At 44.8% G+C, this 18,212-nt stretch overlaps 1 protein-coding gene across 2 annotated transcripts in view; it reads right to left on the bottom strand.

Moving 5' to 3' along the window:
- The window catches only part of Ube2d2 (ubiquitin conjugating enzyme E2 D2), a 30,781-nt gene extending 20,463 nt beyond the window's left edge, over window positions 1–10,318 (bottom strand). Inside the window, exon 1 of one of the 2 annotated variants that reach the window (XM_040758103.1) lies at window positions 9,794–10,318. In XM_040758103.1, the coding sequence (XP_040614037.1) occupies window positions 9,794–9,817 (24 nt within the window). In that variant the 5' untranslated portion in view covers window positions 9,818–10,318. The remainder of the gene's footprint in view (window positions 1–9,793) is intronic. The other variant, XM_005065270.4, reaches the window with a different exon arrangement.
- Between the last annotated feature and the right edge of the window lie 7,894 nt (window positions 10,319–18,212).

Here is an 18,212-nt window from a genome sequence, read left to right as displayed (position 1 = left end):
TGAGGAGAACCTGAGTGCAGGTCTCAACTCCCTAACACCTGGTGCTCACAAGCACCTAACTAAACACATACATATAACTGAAATTTTAGAGTTGAGCATGGTGGGGGCATACTTCTAATCCCAGAGATCAGGAGGCCCTTAACTATAAGCCATTCCTGTATGAAGAAGTGTAGTATGTTTCAAGCAGTCACTTTCTTATGTGGCAATAGACAGCTAATACAAACAAGAGCAAGTATTCATAAGATGGGAAATATAATGGGAAACATTGAAGCAACTCTCAGCAATGGTTCAAAATGACAACGTATCAACAGACAGGATGCAATGAAAAGCAGCCAACTAAACAAATCATCCACGACCTTCAGGTACAGATACATAGCACTGAGCCTCCAAGACATCCCTGCCTCAAACAAATTAAACCTAATATATAGAAATATGAAAAAAGCCTAAACTAACTGAACAAAAGGAGTCATGGTGCATACTCCTATAATCCCAGCACTCAGAGACGTGAATTCGAGATCATCCTCTGCTACAGAGTTAAACCTGAGTCCAGCCCAGGTAACAAGACCCTACTTCAGAAAAACTTTAAAAATGAACCTAGAAGTCGCCATGGCACTACACCAGCAAATTCCTTAGAAACAGCTAAAGAAAAAGAACACTAGATTTTTATTAGATTTGCAATTTTTCTATAGGCCTGAAGTTTAAATTTTCATAAAAATTTAACAAATGAAAAAGCCCAAAGGCCGATACAGCAGTTATTTATTAAACTGTGGATATTAAATGATGTATTGTTGTGGGCCTGGAGAAACTGACCTGATCTAGTTCCCAGCACCCACATCAGGTGGTAGGAAACTGTAACCAGGGATTCCATTATCTCTGGTCTCCTTAGGCACCTACACTCACATGTATAGACCCATAAGCAGAAAGACAGACACAAACACATAAAATCTCAGCACTCTGGAAGCAGAGGCAGGTGGATCTCTAAGAGTTCAAGGCCAGCCTGGTCTATACCACAAGTTCCACTACAGCCAGGGATACACAGAGAAACCCTGTCTCGAAAAAAAAAAATGAAGGAATAATAAAATAAGTCCAGCATGGTGACACACACCTTTAATCAGTGAAATAGGAGACAGAGTCAGGAAGATCTATTGTGAGTTCCAAAGGGCACAGAGCATGTGGTGAGACTCTAGTCTAAAAATCATAACATAGTAACAGCGAGAGATGGTTTAGGAGTTAAGAACACAAGCTGCTCTTTCAGAGGACATGGGTTTGGCTCACAACTGTAAATGCAGTTTTAGGGGATCTAATATTCTCTCCTGTCCACCCTCGGGTACCCCCCCACACACACTACACCAGAAATGCACATGGTACATACGAAATTACTAGGGGCAAAGTCAGAAACAAGCTGGGCATACTGATGCACATCTTTAGCTCCAGCAATCAGCAGGTATACAGAGGTGGGCTGACAGTTGTGAGTTAAAGGCCATCTTGGTTTATACAGCCAGGGCAACATACTGAGAACCTGACTCAAAAAGACATGACTTTTGTTTTGTTTTGTTTATCGAGATAGGGTTTCTCTGTGGCTTTGGAGGCTGTCCTGGAACTAGCTCTTGTAGACCAGGCTGGTCTCGAACTCAGATCCACCTTTCTCTGCCTCCCAAGTGCTGGGATTAAGGGCATGTGCCACCACCGCCCTGGGCAAAACATGACTTTTTTAGTCTTATCCCAATGAAGATAAGAAAGCTAAGATTCAAGAAAACTAGTAAAGTTATCAGGTGTGGTGGTACACTGACTGTTAAACCCAGCACAAGTGGAGGCAGAAGCAGGAATTCAGTTAGTCTTGGTTACATAGTTGAATATGAAGTCAACATGGGCTAATGAAACCCTATGAAAAAGCAAAACAAAACAGGCTGGCATGATGGTGCATACCTTTAATCCCAGCACTCAGAGGCAGAAGAAGGTGGATCTCCATGAGTAAAGGCCAGGGCTATTACACAGAGAAATCCTGTCTTGAAAAATCAAATAAATAAGTGATTTTTGTTTTTTCCTTTTTCTTCTCTTGGAGACAGGGTTTAAGCTGTGCTGAAACTTGCTTTGTAGAACATGCTGATCTCAAACTCACCTGCCCCCACCTTCCTCCGGAGTGCTAGGATTAAAGGAATAAGACACCACACACAGCCTCAGAAAAATAAACCTTTTCTTTCTTTGGATTTTGTCCTGGAACTCAAGCATTCACCTGCCTCTGCCTCCCAAGTTCTGGGACTAAGGTGTGTACCAACACAACTGACCAAAAACATAAATATTTTTTGTTGTTGTTTTGTTGGGTTTTTTGTTGTTGTTGTTTTTCGAGACAGGGTTTCTCTGTGGAGTTGGAAGTTGTCCTGGAACTAGCTCTTGTAGACCAGGCTGGTCTTGAACTCACAGAGATCTGTCTGTCTCTGCCTCTGAGTGCTGGGATTAAAGACATGCACCACCAACGGCCGGCCAAAAATACAAATCTTAAAAGAAAAAAAATCAAGTAAGCTGGGCATGATGGCTCATGCTTGTTGTATCCTAGCACTTAGGAAGCTCAGAGTTAAAGGCCAGAATGAGCTTCTGAGTGACATACTGTCTAAAAACAAACAAGCAAATACAAGATTCAATACAAGGGTTAGGGCTGTAGTTCAGTGGCAATGGGAAGGCCTCATATGCTTGAGGCCTGAAGCCCTAGGTTCAATCCCTAACGCTGCTCCCTCTCCAAAGGAAAATAAAGATTTAATTAAATTCAAAGGAAATTTTAATTATTACTATTATTATTTTGTTGTTTTTCAAGATAGGGTTTCTCTTTAGCCCTGGCTGTCCTGGAACTGGCTCTGTACACCAAGCTGGCCTTGAACTCAAAGAGATTCACCTGCCTCTGTCTCCCAACGCCTGGCTTTAAAGGAAAACTTTAAAGTATCTTCAGGGGACTGGAAAAGTGGCTCAGCAGTCAAGAGCATTCACTGGCTGCTCTAGGGTTAGATTCCCAGCACCACTATGTAACTATAGTTCAGGGGTTCACATCCTCTTTTTGCCTCCTCAAGTACCACATGTATGCAATTTGGTACATAGACATAAATGCAGGAAAACATCCATAAACGTAAAATAAAAATAAAAAAGGACAAAGAAAAGAAAGCCAGCTCTACATCCAGAGTCCTTTTTCTGTTTTTGTTTTAATTTTATGTTTTGAGCTGGGCAGTGGTGGTGACCACTTTTAATCCAGCACTGGGCTGGGGGGAGGGGGAAGAGCAAGAGTTCCAGGACAGACCAACTGTCTTGAAATAGAAAAAATTGTATTTTGTCTGTGTCTGCACAATGTGTGTGCCTGATACTGGAGTCAAGACAATATAAGCTGCCATGTGGGTACTGGGAATTGAACTCTTGTTTTCTGGAAGAGTAGACAATGCTTTTAACTGAGTCATTCCTCCAGCTCTTCAGTTCTAGTCTTAATCAAGTCACTTCGCCCGGTCAGATAGCAGCCCTGGAATATGCTGCAGCATTAGTATCACAAATCTATTACATGGTATCTCACTTGACTCTCCAGACAGAACTTTTATTTCCTTACACCATAAACCATCAAAACTTTAAGCAACTGTACACCTACATTTCAGAAAACGAATGCAAAAGTTCTGTCAGCAGCATGCATCAGTCAGAAGTTCCTGTCCTGGAACTACCTAGGATTTTTCAGCAGCTATCTCTCTGATCACAATATCCAGGATTGTAAGATCAAAACTACTCTTTACCACTCAAAGATACAAACTAAAAAGACCTTCCTTTCAATACTTCTTATTCCTCAGAAAAAGTTATGTAGTTCACACCTTTAATCCTAGCACTTGGGGAGCAGAGACAGGAGAATCTATTGAGTTCACAGTGAGTTCCAAGACAGTCAGGCTACATAAGACACCCTGTCTCAAAAACAACAAAAAACAAAAAGTAGTAACACACTGTTTCCTGTTGCAAATAGGCATGAACCAAGCATGCACTAAATATGTGTTCCAGGACTTGGCATACCCACAATTTTATTTTTAAAAATGGGCTCTTAATGTTTCCCACATTGTTCCTGGACTCAAGTAATCCTCCTGCCTCGGCCTCTCAATTTATCGGAGACTATTCTCATCTAAGAATCTTTGTCTAATGAGGGAAGGAGACTTTCCAGAAAACTATATCATGTTTCTTTTACAGTAAGCTATGCCTGCTTTCTAAGGCAGTAAACCAACCACTTATGCTAGTATTCAGTATTCCTCAGGAATATTTGCTAATTTGTTTCACCATTTTGCAAAACAAAAAAAATTCAACCCTCACCTCTAATAATATTGTTAATAAGGGCAGTGATGGTTCATGCCTTTAATCCCAGCACTTGGGAGGCACAAGCAGGCAGATCTCTGAATTCGAGGCCAGTATGGTCTACAGAGCTAGTTCCAGGACAGCTAGGGCTGTTACATAGAGAAACCCTGTATGGAAAACAAACAGATGAAAAAAAAAAAAAAGATTACTGTAACACATAGTATCCATTTCTAGCACTGTATCATTTTTTATTTTCTGAGATACAGGAGACTAAGCAGAGTGGCAAACACTTTACTTTGAATTATTCCTATATGGCTAATACTTTTAAATAATATTTTTAAATTTTGTACTGCCCACCTTTTAATCCCAGCAGAGGCAGCCAGATTTCAGGCCAGGCTGGTTCACATAGCAAGTTCCAGGCCAGTCAAGGCTATATATAGTAAAACCCAGTCTCCACACACACAAAACAAGAGGATTATCTGCCAATACATCCACAGATCTTGGCAATGGCAATATTAAAAGGGAGATGGGTAGCAGGTGCCCTATTTTCTAGTTCCCTCATCTTCCTTGCTCACTTTAGCTAGTTACCTATGACCTTGAGTTCAAAACCTTTAACTGGGAACTTTGTTTTGTCTCTTGAGAGGTCTTTAGAAACTTAGATATAGATCAATGATATCATTACTTTGTTTCAACGTTATGCTCACAAACCTTAAACTATGACTATCAAGATACCATTAAAATATGCAAGGCATTACTGAGTTTAAAAGTATCCTAGCTTGATCATTTATTCATTAAGGTAGAATATTATGTATCCCAGGCTGGCCTCAAATTTAATAAGTAGCTGAGGATGACCCTGAACTTCTGATCCTCTTGTCACCAACTTCTCTGACATTACATTACAGAAGAACACACACTGTACTAGGGATCAATCAAAACAGGGCTTTACAAACTAGTCAAGCACTCCACTATTTAGCTTCCCCCAGGTCTAGTGTCTTCTCTTTTGTCAGTTTTCAACTCCTGGAGTACTCAAGATAGCTATTACCCTTCTCAAAGACAGAAAAATTAAGACTGCATTTCAACAAGGGCACCTGCAATTTCACTAGTAAAGGTAAAAGGAAAAAGAGGAAGTCAAAAAGGCCTTTGATCTGCCAAAACAGACCCTACAGTTCACAGAACACACGAGCCCTCTTCACTCAGAGCCTACTGGATCTTATTTTAGACTCAATTTTAATAAGCTCCGGGATCTGGTTTCTTAGCGCACAGCAGATGAGATGCAGCCACCTGGAAAGGGTGAGGTGTTGCTAGAAGAGCAGGCACTCAAAGCACCAAAACCCAAGCTAAGACCTGCAAAGTCAGCAGAGACCTGAACAGAAGGCAGAGGTGGACGGACAGACAGACAGACACACACACACACACAGACGCACAGACGCACAGACACACACAGACACACACACAGACAGACGCACACAGACGCACAGACACACAGACAGACAGACGCACACAGACGCACAGACACACACAGACGCACAGACACACACAGACGCACAGACACACACAGACAGACGCACACACAGACAGACGCACACACAGACAGACGCACACACAGACAGACGCACACACAGACAGACGCACACACAGACACACACACACAGACAGACACGCAGACACACAGACGCAGACACACAGACACACAGACACACAGACACACAGACAGGAGAATCTCTGTGAGTTCGACGCCTCCTGGTCTTCAAAGTGAGTTCCAGGACAGGCTCTCAAGCTAGAGAAACCCCCTGCCAGAAACATACTGTTCACAATGTGTCTCTGTGGCAAATTTTGCTTGAAGCGTAGCTCAGGAATCTCTAAGACACCCATCAAAAGCTTTTCCCAATGTTTGGGGTCTATAGCTTGGTAGTACGGTATTTGCTCAGAATGTACAAGGCCCTTGGTCCAATTATCAGCAGTGAAAATAAAAAGTGCTGTAAATTTGGTTAAAAAAAAAAAAGAAAAAGACTATGCATGTATGAAATTCAAATAGAGAAAATACATATTTTCTAAAAGTGCCAAATTCAGACAAAAATCTATATATCAAAGAAGATACTGAATTCCTAAAGGTGCTTCCCGTCACATGTGATAACATTCTAAGAATTCTATTAGAACCAGATAAAAAAACTTCATGACATCTGAAGCTAAAGGGCAGTTAAGTGATAGGAAAGGCTTAACACCATGACTGATTATACAGACCAAGCACATCTTCTAGGGAATCCAGTTTAGATATATTGGATTGAGAATAACATAGGAATGGTTTTATCTGTATCCATTAAGCCTATCATTTAAGGTAAGCTATATGCCACACAAAAGAAGCTTGAAAAACCCAACTTCTGCTTTTGTTTTCACAATAACTGATAAAAATAGAAAATGGTTTTCCTCGTCTTTGGCAGTCTAAGTCAAGCCATACTTGACTTCGATAAAGGTTCAGGGTTGTTAAAAGGGGATGGAGGGATACACATATAAAAGTGCACACTACTGAGCTAAGAAGGAAGCTCAGGTAGCAGAGTTCTTATTGCCTAACAGATAAACTCTGGTTTGACCTGAGGACCATCATCACTTACAACCACAGTAATTCAAGAGGTAGGGGCTAAAAGAACACAAATTCAAGGTCATTTCCCCTGTGTAGTTTCAGGCCAGTCTGGAATACATACAACTCTGTATCAGGAAAAGTTGGTGGCTAGAGAAACAGAAGAACTGTTAAGACCATTCTTTTTGTTCTTGCTGAAGACCCAGGTTGGAATCCCAGCTCCTCAATGGTGGCTCACAACCACCTGTAACACCAGTTCCAGGTGATCTAACAGGCATATACAGTGAGCACACACTCGCTTGAAAGCAAAGCATTCATAAAAATAAATCTTAAAAAGTTCATTTAAAAAAAAGTTTATTAAAAACAGTCAGGTGGTAGTGGCAAATGCCTTTACGCCCAGCACTGTAGGCAGAAGCAGGCAGATTATCTGTGAATTCAAGGCCATCCTGGTCTGAGTCGGGAGAGAAACCCTGTCTGGAGGAAGAAAAGTTCAATTCCCAGGACCCATGGAAAAGTTATCCTCTAGTTCGAGGGCTGTGGCTGAAACACAACTGTACAAAAAGATTTAGTGGTGGCAGGTGTGGTGGTACATGCCTGAATTCCAGTACTCAGGACCAATACCAGCCTGAATTACACAGTGACAGCCTGTCTCAAAAAACAGCAACAGAAATGATATTGCTAGAGGCAAACGTTATTCTAAGATTTAAATGTATGGTTTGAGTCAGTGTTATCTCCCTCTCTGAAGAAGTTTCTATAGCACAGATATTAATACAAACACTAAAAGCTATTAACTTGCTGGCTTAATCTCAGCACTCTGAAGGCAGAAACAGATGGGTCTTGGAGTTTGAGGCCAGTCTGGTCTACACCATAGAGCTAGGAAGACCTTACCTTTAAAAAATAAGTTAAAACTAACTATTGATGCAAATTATAATACATCAAACAAACATTCTCTCCCAGTCTTGGAGGACAATCTTCTATAGGTATAACTCAAACAGCATTTCAAATCTATAGCTTCCCATTAGACTCTATAAGGCCCTATGACTCCTGAAGTTTTAGAAATCCACCCACACGCTCTGGGCCACAGTGGCACACGCCTTTACTCCTAGCAGGAGGCAGGTAGATCTCTGAGTTCAGAGGCCTGCACGGTCTATGGGGAGAGTTCCAGGACAACCAGGGCTGCTACACAGAAACCCTGTCTCTAAAAACAAAAATATACATACACATTACTTAGATGTTTATCCCTCACACCTCACATGGTGTTTCAAGGGGTTTTCTTTTTTTTTTTAAATAAAGTTAAGCAAAGCCCCTGCTTCATCTTAGTGCAAGACTTACTTCTAAAGGCTATCCTTTGATTTCTAAGAAATAAAAGAAAACAAAAGTTGATAAGGCGCTAATTCGACGTAAGGAATGGAATTCATTCCACATTCCAAGTCTTGAATAAAAAATAAAATGAGGGGGCTGGAGAGATGGCTCAGCGGTTAAGAGCACTGACTGCTCTTCCAGAGGTCCTGAGTTCAATTCCCAGCAACCACATGGTGGTCACAGCCATCTATAATGGTATCTGGTGTCCTCCTCTGGCGTGCAGACAGACATGAAGGCAGGCTGTTGTATTCATAATAAATAAGTCTTAAAAAAAAAAAGAGTAAAATGAGGACCAATTGCTCAACTGTGGTACTCCATCTTTGAATCGGCTTTTGGCTTCGTTCTCCGCTCTTTGTATCTCCATCTCATCAGCCTTTATGAGTAACGCCAGGTCCTACCACTCACTAATAAGGTAAAGACTTAATATGGCCCACCTGAGGAGCCAAATAAAACACCAAACAAAACTCACAGTGGGCGACTTCTTATGTCCAAGGAAAAAGTAACAGCGACACTTAGGAGATTGGGGGGGTGGGAAACCCTAAAGTTTAAGCCAAGCCTATGCTCTCCTTCTAAGTGTTAAATCTTACCAATTAACTAAATGGATAACCTTTCACTTAAAAGAACTAAAATTATTTCTACCCAATAAAACCGAATAAAAACCCCTTCTAACTTAGGAGTCTTCACGAATATATCACCTAATTTTAGCATTAAAATCATTTGGGGGAGAAGTCTGTGAAAGGAATGTCTCCGGCGGTCTTCAACGTTCGGTTTTCTGGACTGGCTCCTACCCTACCAGGTAAAACAGTTGTCCCACTAGGTCCAACCCTGCAACCCTGAAGGGCTATAGTTTCTCACCCACCCACCCCACGGTAATTAAAAAAAAAAAACCGTTTCTCCACTCAATCCCCTTCTCCCCCCAAAAGAACTGGCATTTCCTTTCCCTCTGACTTTCCACTCCAGTTTATAGACCAGTAAGGTGGGCTGAAGTATGCAAGCCAAAGAGTTAAGCGAACTCATAGAAAACAGTTGTGAGTCGGGCAAATGAGCCTCTCTCTCTCTCTCTCTCCCTCCTCTCTCTCTGGTCGGCTTGTCTAGGTCCTCGATCTCGGGCAGCCTCAGGGAAGGGCGCCAGAGGAGCGGGGCTAGAAATTGGACCACAGCCCTCCCGACCTCAGATGCTAAGGCCGCCCAACGTTCCAGCCGCTGACCCCCTCTCTCTCCCTCCCCAGCCCCCCCAAGTCCCTTTCCCTGGCCGGACAATAGCCCTAGTGAGCAGCGAGTTCCCAGGCCGGAGCGAGGCCTGGAAAGGCAGACTGCGAGGACCCGAGAGCAACTACGGCCTAAGCCAAGGTCCCCCGCGCTGCAGCCTTCTGCCGGCGCCATCTCTGGGAGTGGGATGTGAGAGGCCGCCCCGTGGGGCCGGGGCCGGCAGCGGGGAACCCGACGCCGCGAGCCCGGGCGAGGAGGCGACCGCGGCAAGTGCAGGCCGCGGCCGACTCCGCGGGCTCGCCCCGCGACCCCATTCCCACCGCAAACGCACCCTGGGCCGCCGCTTACCTTGTGGATTCTCTTCAGAGCCATGGTGGGGGTGGAAAACGGTGGCGTCGGCCCCCGGGGCGGGGACGGGGACGGGGGAGGGACGGGGAAGGGGCGAGGGGGGGCCCTGAGACCGCCCGAGCGGCGGAGAAGACCGGGAGCTCCGGAGCGCCGATCCGACGAGCTGAGGGCCGAGGCCCGCTCAGCTTCTGGGCCAGACCGCAGCGGTCACCGCATCACCCGGCGGCGGCCCCTTTATGCGCTGCTGCTGCTGCTGCTGCTGCTGCTGCTACTGCTGCCACAGCCGCCGTAGCTGCCTCTTCCTCGTAGGCTCGGCGCCGCCTCCTCGGCCGCCGTGGATCCCTCCGCCTAGGGGGGAAGCAAGAGCCCCAAGCTGAGGGGCTCGCCGAGCGCCTGACGGTCACACAGCCCGGGAAGCCCGCTTTCCTGCCTGGTGCAGGTGGACTAAGAGACGCGCGGGCGGGAGGGCGGGCGGCGGCGCCGGGGTGGGGCCGCCACAGCGCGGGGTGGGCCCAGGCCGAGGGGCAGGTCGGGAGGCTCCGGGATTGGCGGGCCTGGGAGGGAGGGCCGGGCCGGGCTGGGCCGGCGGCGGAAGGATACGGGCTGCCCCTGTGCGAGGACCTTACGCGCCGGCGCAGTCACGGCCGCGGAGGGGATGACGTCGCGAGGCCCTGAGGGGAGATCTCGCGAGAGTTCAGGTGCGGGGCGGGGAGGACGGGGGACGGGTGGTTCTAGATGCTCCTCCGCCGAGGCCGCAGATCAGCATGTGGTAGCCCTATGGCGCTTGGGACTTCGAAGATCAATAAGCGCTTAAAGGCGCGCGTTTTCCGCTTTGTTTAGCCACCCCCGGACTCGGAAGGAAGTACCTAATCCCTCTGCTACTTTCCTGAAAGAGAGAGAGAGAGAGACTCTTTCCCAAGGTCACACGACTCTTCGTTTGTTGGCAGTGTTGGCATCACCAGCTTGCACCGGCCCTTGAGTCTGGCCATCCCACCCAAGACATGACTCCAATGGTTTTTTGCACAGCCACTGGCAAGTTAGCCTTAGGAAATACGCTATGGAGAATAAGAAAATAGGGAGAGGATTTTTTTTTGGATGAGGTTACACAGCAAGTGGCCAAGTTGATCACCTCTTCGCGTCCACAAAGGTGGCCCCCTCCCCCCGAAGAGAAAATTGTAGCCAGTCACCCAGATTCTGTATTGTTAGAATGAGGAGGCACATATTATGTAGGGCCAGGTCTTCTTGAAATGTGATGGAAAATACCTCCAGGTCAAACTTCTAATTTTTTTCTAAGTGATAACATTCTTGTACATAAAAAAAGCAAGGTAAGAGTTGTCAATGGCTCAGTGGGTAAATGGTGCTTGCCACCACCGAGCCTGACGACCTGAATCGGATCCCTGGGACTCAAATGCACATGCAGGGAGAACCACTTCCAAGTTACCCTGTGACCTCCACACCCATGCACAGGTATACTTACGGGCATGTACTTAGCACACACAAATGTAACTTCAAAGAGGAAAGTAACGTGCATTTAACTGATTCTATTTTGGGGAGGTATTTTTAAAGCTGTTTCCTAGTTCTGGAGAGATTGTTCAGTGGTTAAGAGTACACTCTACTCCTACAGAGGGCCAGAGTTTGGTTCCCAGCACCCATGTCAGAGTCCCAAATAACTGCGACCCCAGCTGGGGGAGGGGGGTTCCAATACCTCTGGCTTCTGCACTTATGTACACATATTCTTCCCCCCAGAGAGATGTATACATGAAAATAAAATATTTTTTTAAAACGCTGTTTCCAAAGAAAGGTTTTAAGCTGTTTCTAACTTGTACTATGAAAACTAATGGTGTGTGGGCTGGAGAAATGGCTCAGCCGTTAAAGGGTAAGACTCACAACCAAGAATAGGGGTGTGAGACAGAGAGCTAGGACATCCTGCAATCCAGCACACAGTGGGAAGAGCCAGGGCACTCTCAGATACATAGAGAGCTTGAAGCTTCGTGAGATCATGATTAAATGTTACATAGTGATTTCCTCTGCAGCTCATTAAGATCCAGGAAATCTTTCCTTCCTTCCTTCCTTCCTTCCTTCCTTCCTTCCTTCCTTCCTTCCCTCCCTCCCTCCCTCCCTCCCTCCCTTCCTTCCTTTCCTCCCTTCCTTCCTTCCTTCCTTACTTCCTTCCTTCCTTCCCTTTTCAAGACAGGGTTTCTCTGTGTTGCTTTGGAGGCTGTCCTGGAACTTGCTCTGTAGAGCAGGCTGGCCTCCAACTCACAGAGATCTGCCTGTCTCTGTCGCCCAAGTGCTAGGATTAAAGGCCACCACCGTCCAGCAAGATCCAGGAAATTCTAAGGAGACATATTAAGACTCAGGAAATTCTAAAGGAAAGGACTTTTAAAAACTGAGAAAGTAGCAGCCAGCTATGGTTATGCACACCCTTAATTCCAGCACTCAGGAAGCAGAGGCAGGTGGATCTTTGTGAATTTGAGGCCAGACGTTCTAGAACAGTCAGGGCTACAAAGTGAGACCCTGTCTCAAAACAAACTAAAAAACAACTTAGAAAGTAAACAACTCAGGAATCTTAGGAAGTCCCTGAAACTGATCAGATACACACATGGCTCCTCCCAACCTAAAGTTACTTAAGGATTTAGGAGGAAACAGACCAGCTAAGCTGCTTGGAAGAGGAACACTAGCTAAGATACCTCTAAGAAGCAAAGATCAGTGAGCTTCCTAGAAGATATTCTAACTTGTCAAGCTACATGCAAGTCATGCAGTGAGCTCCAGGGTTTCCCCTTTCCAAAGCTGTCACCTGTGCTGAGGTTACATTTAACTCATCCTGCTCCTGTAAGTAACCCCTCAATAATACTCTTATAAGTAACCCCAATAAAACTCATTGACTCACCAAGTTGGACATTGTTAGTATCCTTAATTTGATCTGTAGTCAGTTCTCTATTTAAAGTATTTGTTCACCTATTCCAAACAAGAGTGTCACATAACACACAAAAAATAAACCGCTCCTATTTCTGTTTTGCCAAATTAAGGCACAGTATTGAATATGAAAGGGTGAGCTGTTTTTGGAGTGTGGTTCATCTCGAAGGAGTTTACAATTGGGAAGAAACCAGAATTTTATAATTCATCCTGAGGCATTCACCTACCTCCCAGGATGATTTTTCTCTCCATTAAGATGCCTATAGATCTCCAGGGTCAGACTCCCTGGACAGAAACTGGAAGGGCTTGTTCCTATGTTCAAGAAAATCCTCCAGCATTAAGAGGTTCTGTTAGCAGCACCATATTTATTGATTCCAAGATTTGGTGTCTTGCCTAGAGTGGAGGGATGATGATACGAGGGAAATTACGCCGTGTTTTTCACTCAATTCCAGGCTGGATTAAGGTCTGAGGGGGAAAAAACAGCAGTCTCAAGTCATCAAAGACATCAAGATAGGAATTTTTAGATCCTTCTACAAGATTGCACGGCTTATAACAGGCAGCAGTGCCCCTATACCAGATACCAGGGATTAGCAAAAAAGTCTAGTGCCAACAACGGGTTACTTCTTTTGGAGCTGTTGGCCAGTGAGATACAATAAAGACTGACACGGCAAGACAAGCCCACTGGTGAAACAGTGGTACAAATACCGTGAACATAATCAGCCCCTTTCTGATTAGATATGTCCAACTTGGATGAAAGCCATGCCTGGCTCCATTACTGGGCCAGGAATTTATAGCTAGACAAGTCTAGGCCTAGGGAGAAACCGACTGCTATTATTTTGCCAAATAGTAGCAAAATACCCATCTCCGTCTTGTGAGCATAGTATTAATTAATAATTAATAAAGGTTATTCGCATAGATTAATACATCTCTCAACTCTCATCAGAGACACTTCTGTTTGCAGAAGATGGTAATTAGCACAGATACCCACAACTTAGGCGTGCTCAGCTCTACACGGAACATATATGTATACTTCACCCCTCCCTCCAGGACTCAGGGATCCTTACAGAAGAGGGGGCAGAAAAAGTGTAAGAGTCAGAGCAACGGAGGACCACAAAGAAGACAGTGTCTTCTGGATGCAGCTGCATTCGGGAAACTCATAGTGTTTACTACAACATGCACGATACCTGATCAAGCTCAAGATCGATCAAATCCCGGCATAGAAAGAGGAATTGGGGCCTGGAGGGATGGCTCTAGTGATTAACAGCACCGGCTGCTCTTGCAGAGGACCCAGGCTCAATTCCCAGCACCCACATGGCAGCTCGCTGTTGTTTGTGACTCTAGCCCTAAGCTATACGGCATCCTCACACAGAAACACGTGCAGGCAGAACACCAAGGCACACAGAATAAAAATGAGTAAGTGAAATGAGACAACCGGGCACAAAATCCCGTCCTTAGCTGTGGAGCCATTGGCAATTATTAGCTGAGAGGGGATGGTCGCCACTGGTAAGTCAGTTACCGTCTAGTGGAAGATCTCATCACATGTCCAAGAATATTTGGGCAGCACAATTTTTTTTTGGATGGGGAAAAAATAAAACATAAAACTGGGGTAAAAGGGGAAGGGAGAGTGAATCTAGGAAGAGGTTGGAGAGGGGGAATGAATCTGTTCTACGACGTTGCATGGCCTGGGTGTGGGGCGGACGTGGCGGCCAGTGCCTTTAACCCCGGCACTCCAGAGGCAGAGGCCGATAGATCTCTGTGAGTTTCTAGGATGACCTGATCTGCATAGAGAGTTCCAGAACAGCCAGAGCTACAAAATGAGACCCTTTTTTTAAAAACTAAACAAAACAAACTGTGTATAAAATTCTCGAAGAACTAACAAAACCTTAAAAATTAATAAAATGGAGGTAAAAGAGTAAGTCATTTTCATGTTCCTAAGGAAGCCTCTGTTAACCTAAAATAAATAAACAAACAAACAGTAACGTTTGGTAGGAGGATGCACCATTTGGTAGAGCACGTGCCCAGGTGCATGACACCCTGAGTTTGATCTGGGGCACTACATGTAACAAGGGTGGCAGTGGTGTAATTTAAGAAAAGCATCACTCGCCAGGCATTGGTGATGCATGCCTTTAGTCCCAGCACTCGGGAGGCAGAGGCAGGCGGATCTCTGTGAGTTTGAGCCCAGCCTGGTCTACAAGAGCGAGTTCCAGGACAGGCTCCAAAACAATACAGAGAAACTCTGTCTCGAAAAACAAAAAAGAAAGAAAATCAGCACTTGAGAGAAAGATGCCACACAACAGGGTTCAAGCACACGGTTTTGTTTTGTTTTTAAAGATTTATTTATTTATCACATATACAGTGTTCTGCCTACATGCCAGAAGAGGGCACCAGATTGAATTGTAGATGGTTGTGAGCCATCATGTAGTTGCTGGGAATTGAACTCGGGACCCCTGGAAGAGCAGTCAGTGCTCTTAACCTCTGAGCCATCTCTCCATCTCAAGCACACGGTTTTTTCATTGGGAACGCGATCATAAAAATGGGAAAGGGAAGGAGGAAGACGGGCCTCCGGAGACAGAAGCAGCAGGAGAGAAGAGAAAGGAGGGGGAGAGAGAGGGGGGGAGAGGGAGGAGACAGAGAGGGGAGGGACAGAGAGAGGGAGAGAAAAAGAGAGAGAAGGACGGGAGGGGGAAACACAGTGAGTGTGCACAGGTGTTGCTCTCAGTGGCTGCAGCTGAGGGCGTGTCCAGTCAGAACCCCAAGGACAGTTCAGTACAGATGCCTGAGTACTAACAGGTGGTACATTGCTACTTCTATGTAGAGGCAGAGGCAGGAGAATCCGAAGCTTGAGGTCATCCTAGGCTATGTAGTAAGTTCAAAGCCAGATTGGAACATTTAAGACTCGGGGGTGGGGGGGGGGGGGATAAAGTAGCTGGGCTGTGGTGGCACATGCCTTTAATCCCAGCACTCGGGAGGCAGAGGCAGGCGGATCTCTGTGAATTCGAGGCCAGCCTGGTCTACAAGTGCGAGTTCCAGGACAGCCTCCAAAGCCACACAGAAACCCTGCCTCAAAAAACCAAAAAAAAAAAAAAAAAAAACCAAAAACAAAAACAAAAAAACAACAACAAAAAACAAAACTCAGGTCAGCAGGCTTGTGCAACAAGTATTCTTCTTGCTTATCCATTTCGTCACTCTACCTCTTGATTTTTTTAATATATTGCAAATCTGTTTTACATCTATTTATGTATCTATTTCCTTTAGCTAAAAAAATTTTTTTGCCAGGTGATGATGGCATACACCTTTAATCCCAGCACGGAGTAAATGTGCACAGGTGGTACTCTCAGTGGCTGCAGCTGAGGGGGTATCCTGTCAGAATCCCAAGAGCAGGCCAGTACAGATGCCTGAATACTAACAATGGGATCTCTTTTCACAGCCCTGACTGTCCTAGAGCTCACTATGTAGAACAGGCTGGCTTCAAACTGTCACGGAGATCCACCTGCATCTTCCTACCCAAGTGCTGGGATTAAAGGCATGAGCCACCACATTCAACTAATTAAAAAAAAATGCCAGGCGGTGGTGGCACATGCCTTTAATCCCAGCACTCAGGAGGCAGAGGCAGGTGGATATCTGTGAGTTGAAGACCAAGCCTGGTCTACAGAGCGAGTTCCAGGACAGGCTCCAAAACAATACAGAGAAACCCTATCTCTAAAAAAACCAAAAAAAATTGTATGGCTGTTTTTCCTGAACATCTATCTGTGCACCATGAGCATGCCTAGTGCCCAAGGAGGTCAGAAGAGGGTGTCCAATCCCCTAGAACTGGAGTTACAGATGATTGTGAGCTGCCATGTGGGTCCTCTGGAAGAGCAGCAGAACCTTTAACTGCTGAGCCATCTCTCCAGGCCTCATTTTACTTATAAATTTATTTTTATTTTTGAGACATCATCTCAGTCTGTAGCTCTGACTGACCTGGAATTGACTATGGAGATCAGGCTGGTCTTGAACCCAGAATGCTAGGATTAAAGGTGGGTATCACCACACTAGACTATTCTTTTTTTCATTAAGATTATTTGTTTGTTTGTTTGTTTGGTTGGTTTTTCAAGACAGGCTTTCTCTAAGTAACCCTGGCTGACCTGGAACTCACAGAGATCTGCCTGCCTCTGCCCCCCAGTGCTGGGATTAAAAGTATGCAATACCATGCCCAGCTTATTTTGTGTGTGTGTGTGTGTGTGTGTGTGTGTGTGTGTGTGTGTGTGTGTGTGTGTGTGTACAAAGGCCAGAGGAAGACATAAGGTAAGCTGATTCATCATTCTCTTCCTTATCCCCTTGTGACAAGGCTTCTCATTTTTTGGCTAGCATGGCTGGACAAGGCCCAAGACATTAGCCTGTCCATTCCCCCAGTGCTGGGGTTACAGTCAAATATGACCATATCCAACCTTTATAAGGCTCTTTTTTAAAAGATACATTATGCTTTTACGTTATGTGATTTGGTATTTTGCCTTGCATGTATGTGTGTGCAGTACTTCTGTGCCTGGTGCCTGGAAGCCAGAAAAGGGTGAATCCCTGGAACTGGAATTACAAATGGTTTTAAGCTACCCTGTGGGTGCTGGGAACTGAACTGAGGTTCTCTGTAAGACCAAGAGTTCTCTTAATTACTGGACCATCTCTCTAACCTCTTGACCAACTTTTACATGGATTCTGAGGACTTGAACTCAAATCCTTATACTTGCATAGCAAATACTGGTGTCAGGAGTGAGATTGTAAGGTATACCAGTTACATGTTTTATAATATTTGAAAAATTGTTCCAATTTACTGGAGACATATGCTGGAGCATTGTCAGTTTTTATTGTTTTAGGTATACCCAAAACAGCCATCATCTCTAAGAGGTGTGTAATAACAGAGTCAGCTTTTTCAGAGCTGAGGGCAGTAGCCCATTGGAAGCCTGAGAACGTGTCTATGGTATGGTGTACATATTTCAAACTGCCAAATTCTGGGAAGTGAAATACATCCATTTGCAAAAGTTCATTTCTGTGAATACCTTTAGGATTACAACCTGCTGGTAATGGAGTTTGATTGTAGAATGAGCAACTGGGGCAATTTCTTACTATTTCTTTGGCTTGTTGCCAGGTGATAGAAAAATCCTTCTTTAAACCTTTGCTGTTAACATGGTGTTTCTTATGAAATTCTGAAGCTTCCAACACATTGCCTATTAATAAATGATCAATTTCATCATTGCCTTGTGCTAAAGGACCTGGCAGACCCGTATGGGATCTGATGTGTGTTATATACATAGGATGAGTTCTGTTTCTAATGGTTTCCTGTAATTGTAAAAACAATGAGGTTAATTCAGTGCCATCATGAACAAATTCTGCTGTCTCAATGTGCAAGACAACTCTCTCTGCATACTGAGAATCCGTGACTATATTTAGAGGCTCTGTAAAGTCTTTAAGTACCATGAGAATGGCATACAACTCTGCATTTTGTACAGAGTTGCAAGGGCTTTGAACTACT

The sequence above is a fragment of the Mesocricetus auratus genome, unplaced genomic scaffold (assembly GCF_017639785.1).
Source record: "Mesocricetus auratus isolate SY011 unplaced genomic scaffold, BCM_Maur_2.0 Super-Scaffold_100015, whole genome shotgun sequence".
Taxonomy (NCBI): domain Eukaryota; kingdom Metazoa; phylum Chordata; class Mammalia; order Rodentia; family Cricetidae; genus Mesocricetus; species Mesocricetus auratus.
Note: the sequence above shows the minus strand (reverse complement) of the source record. Positions and strands in the feature narration are given on the sequence as shown.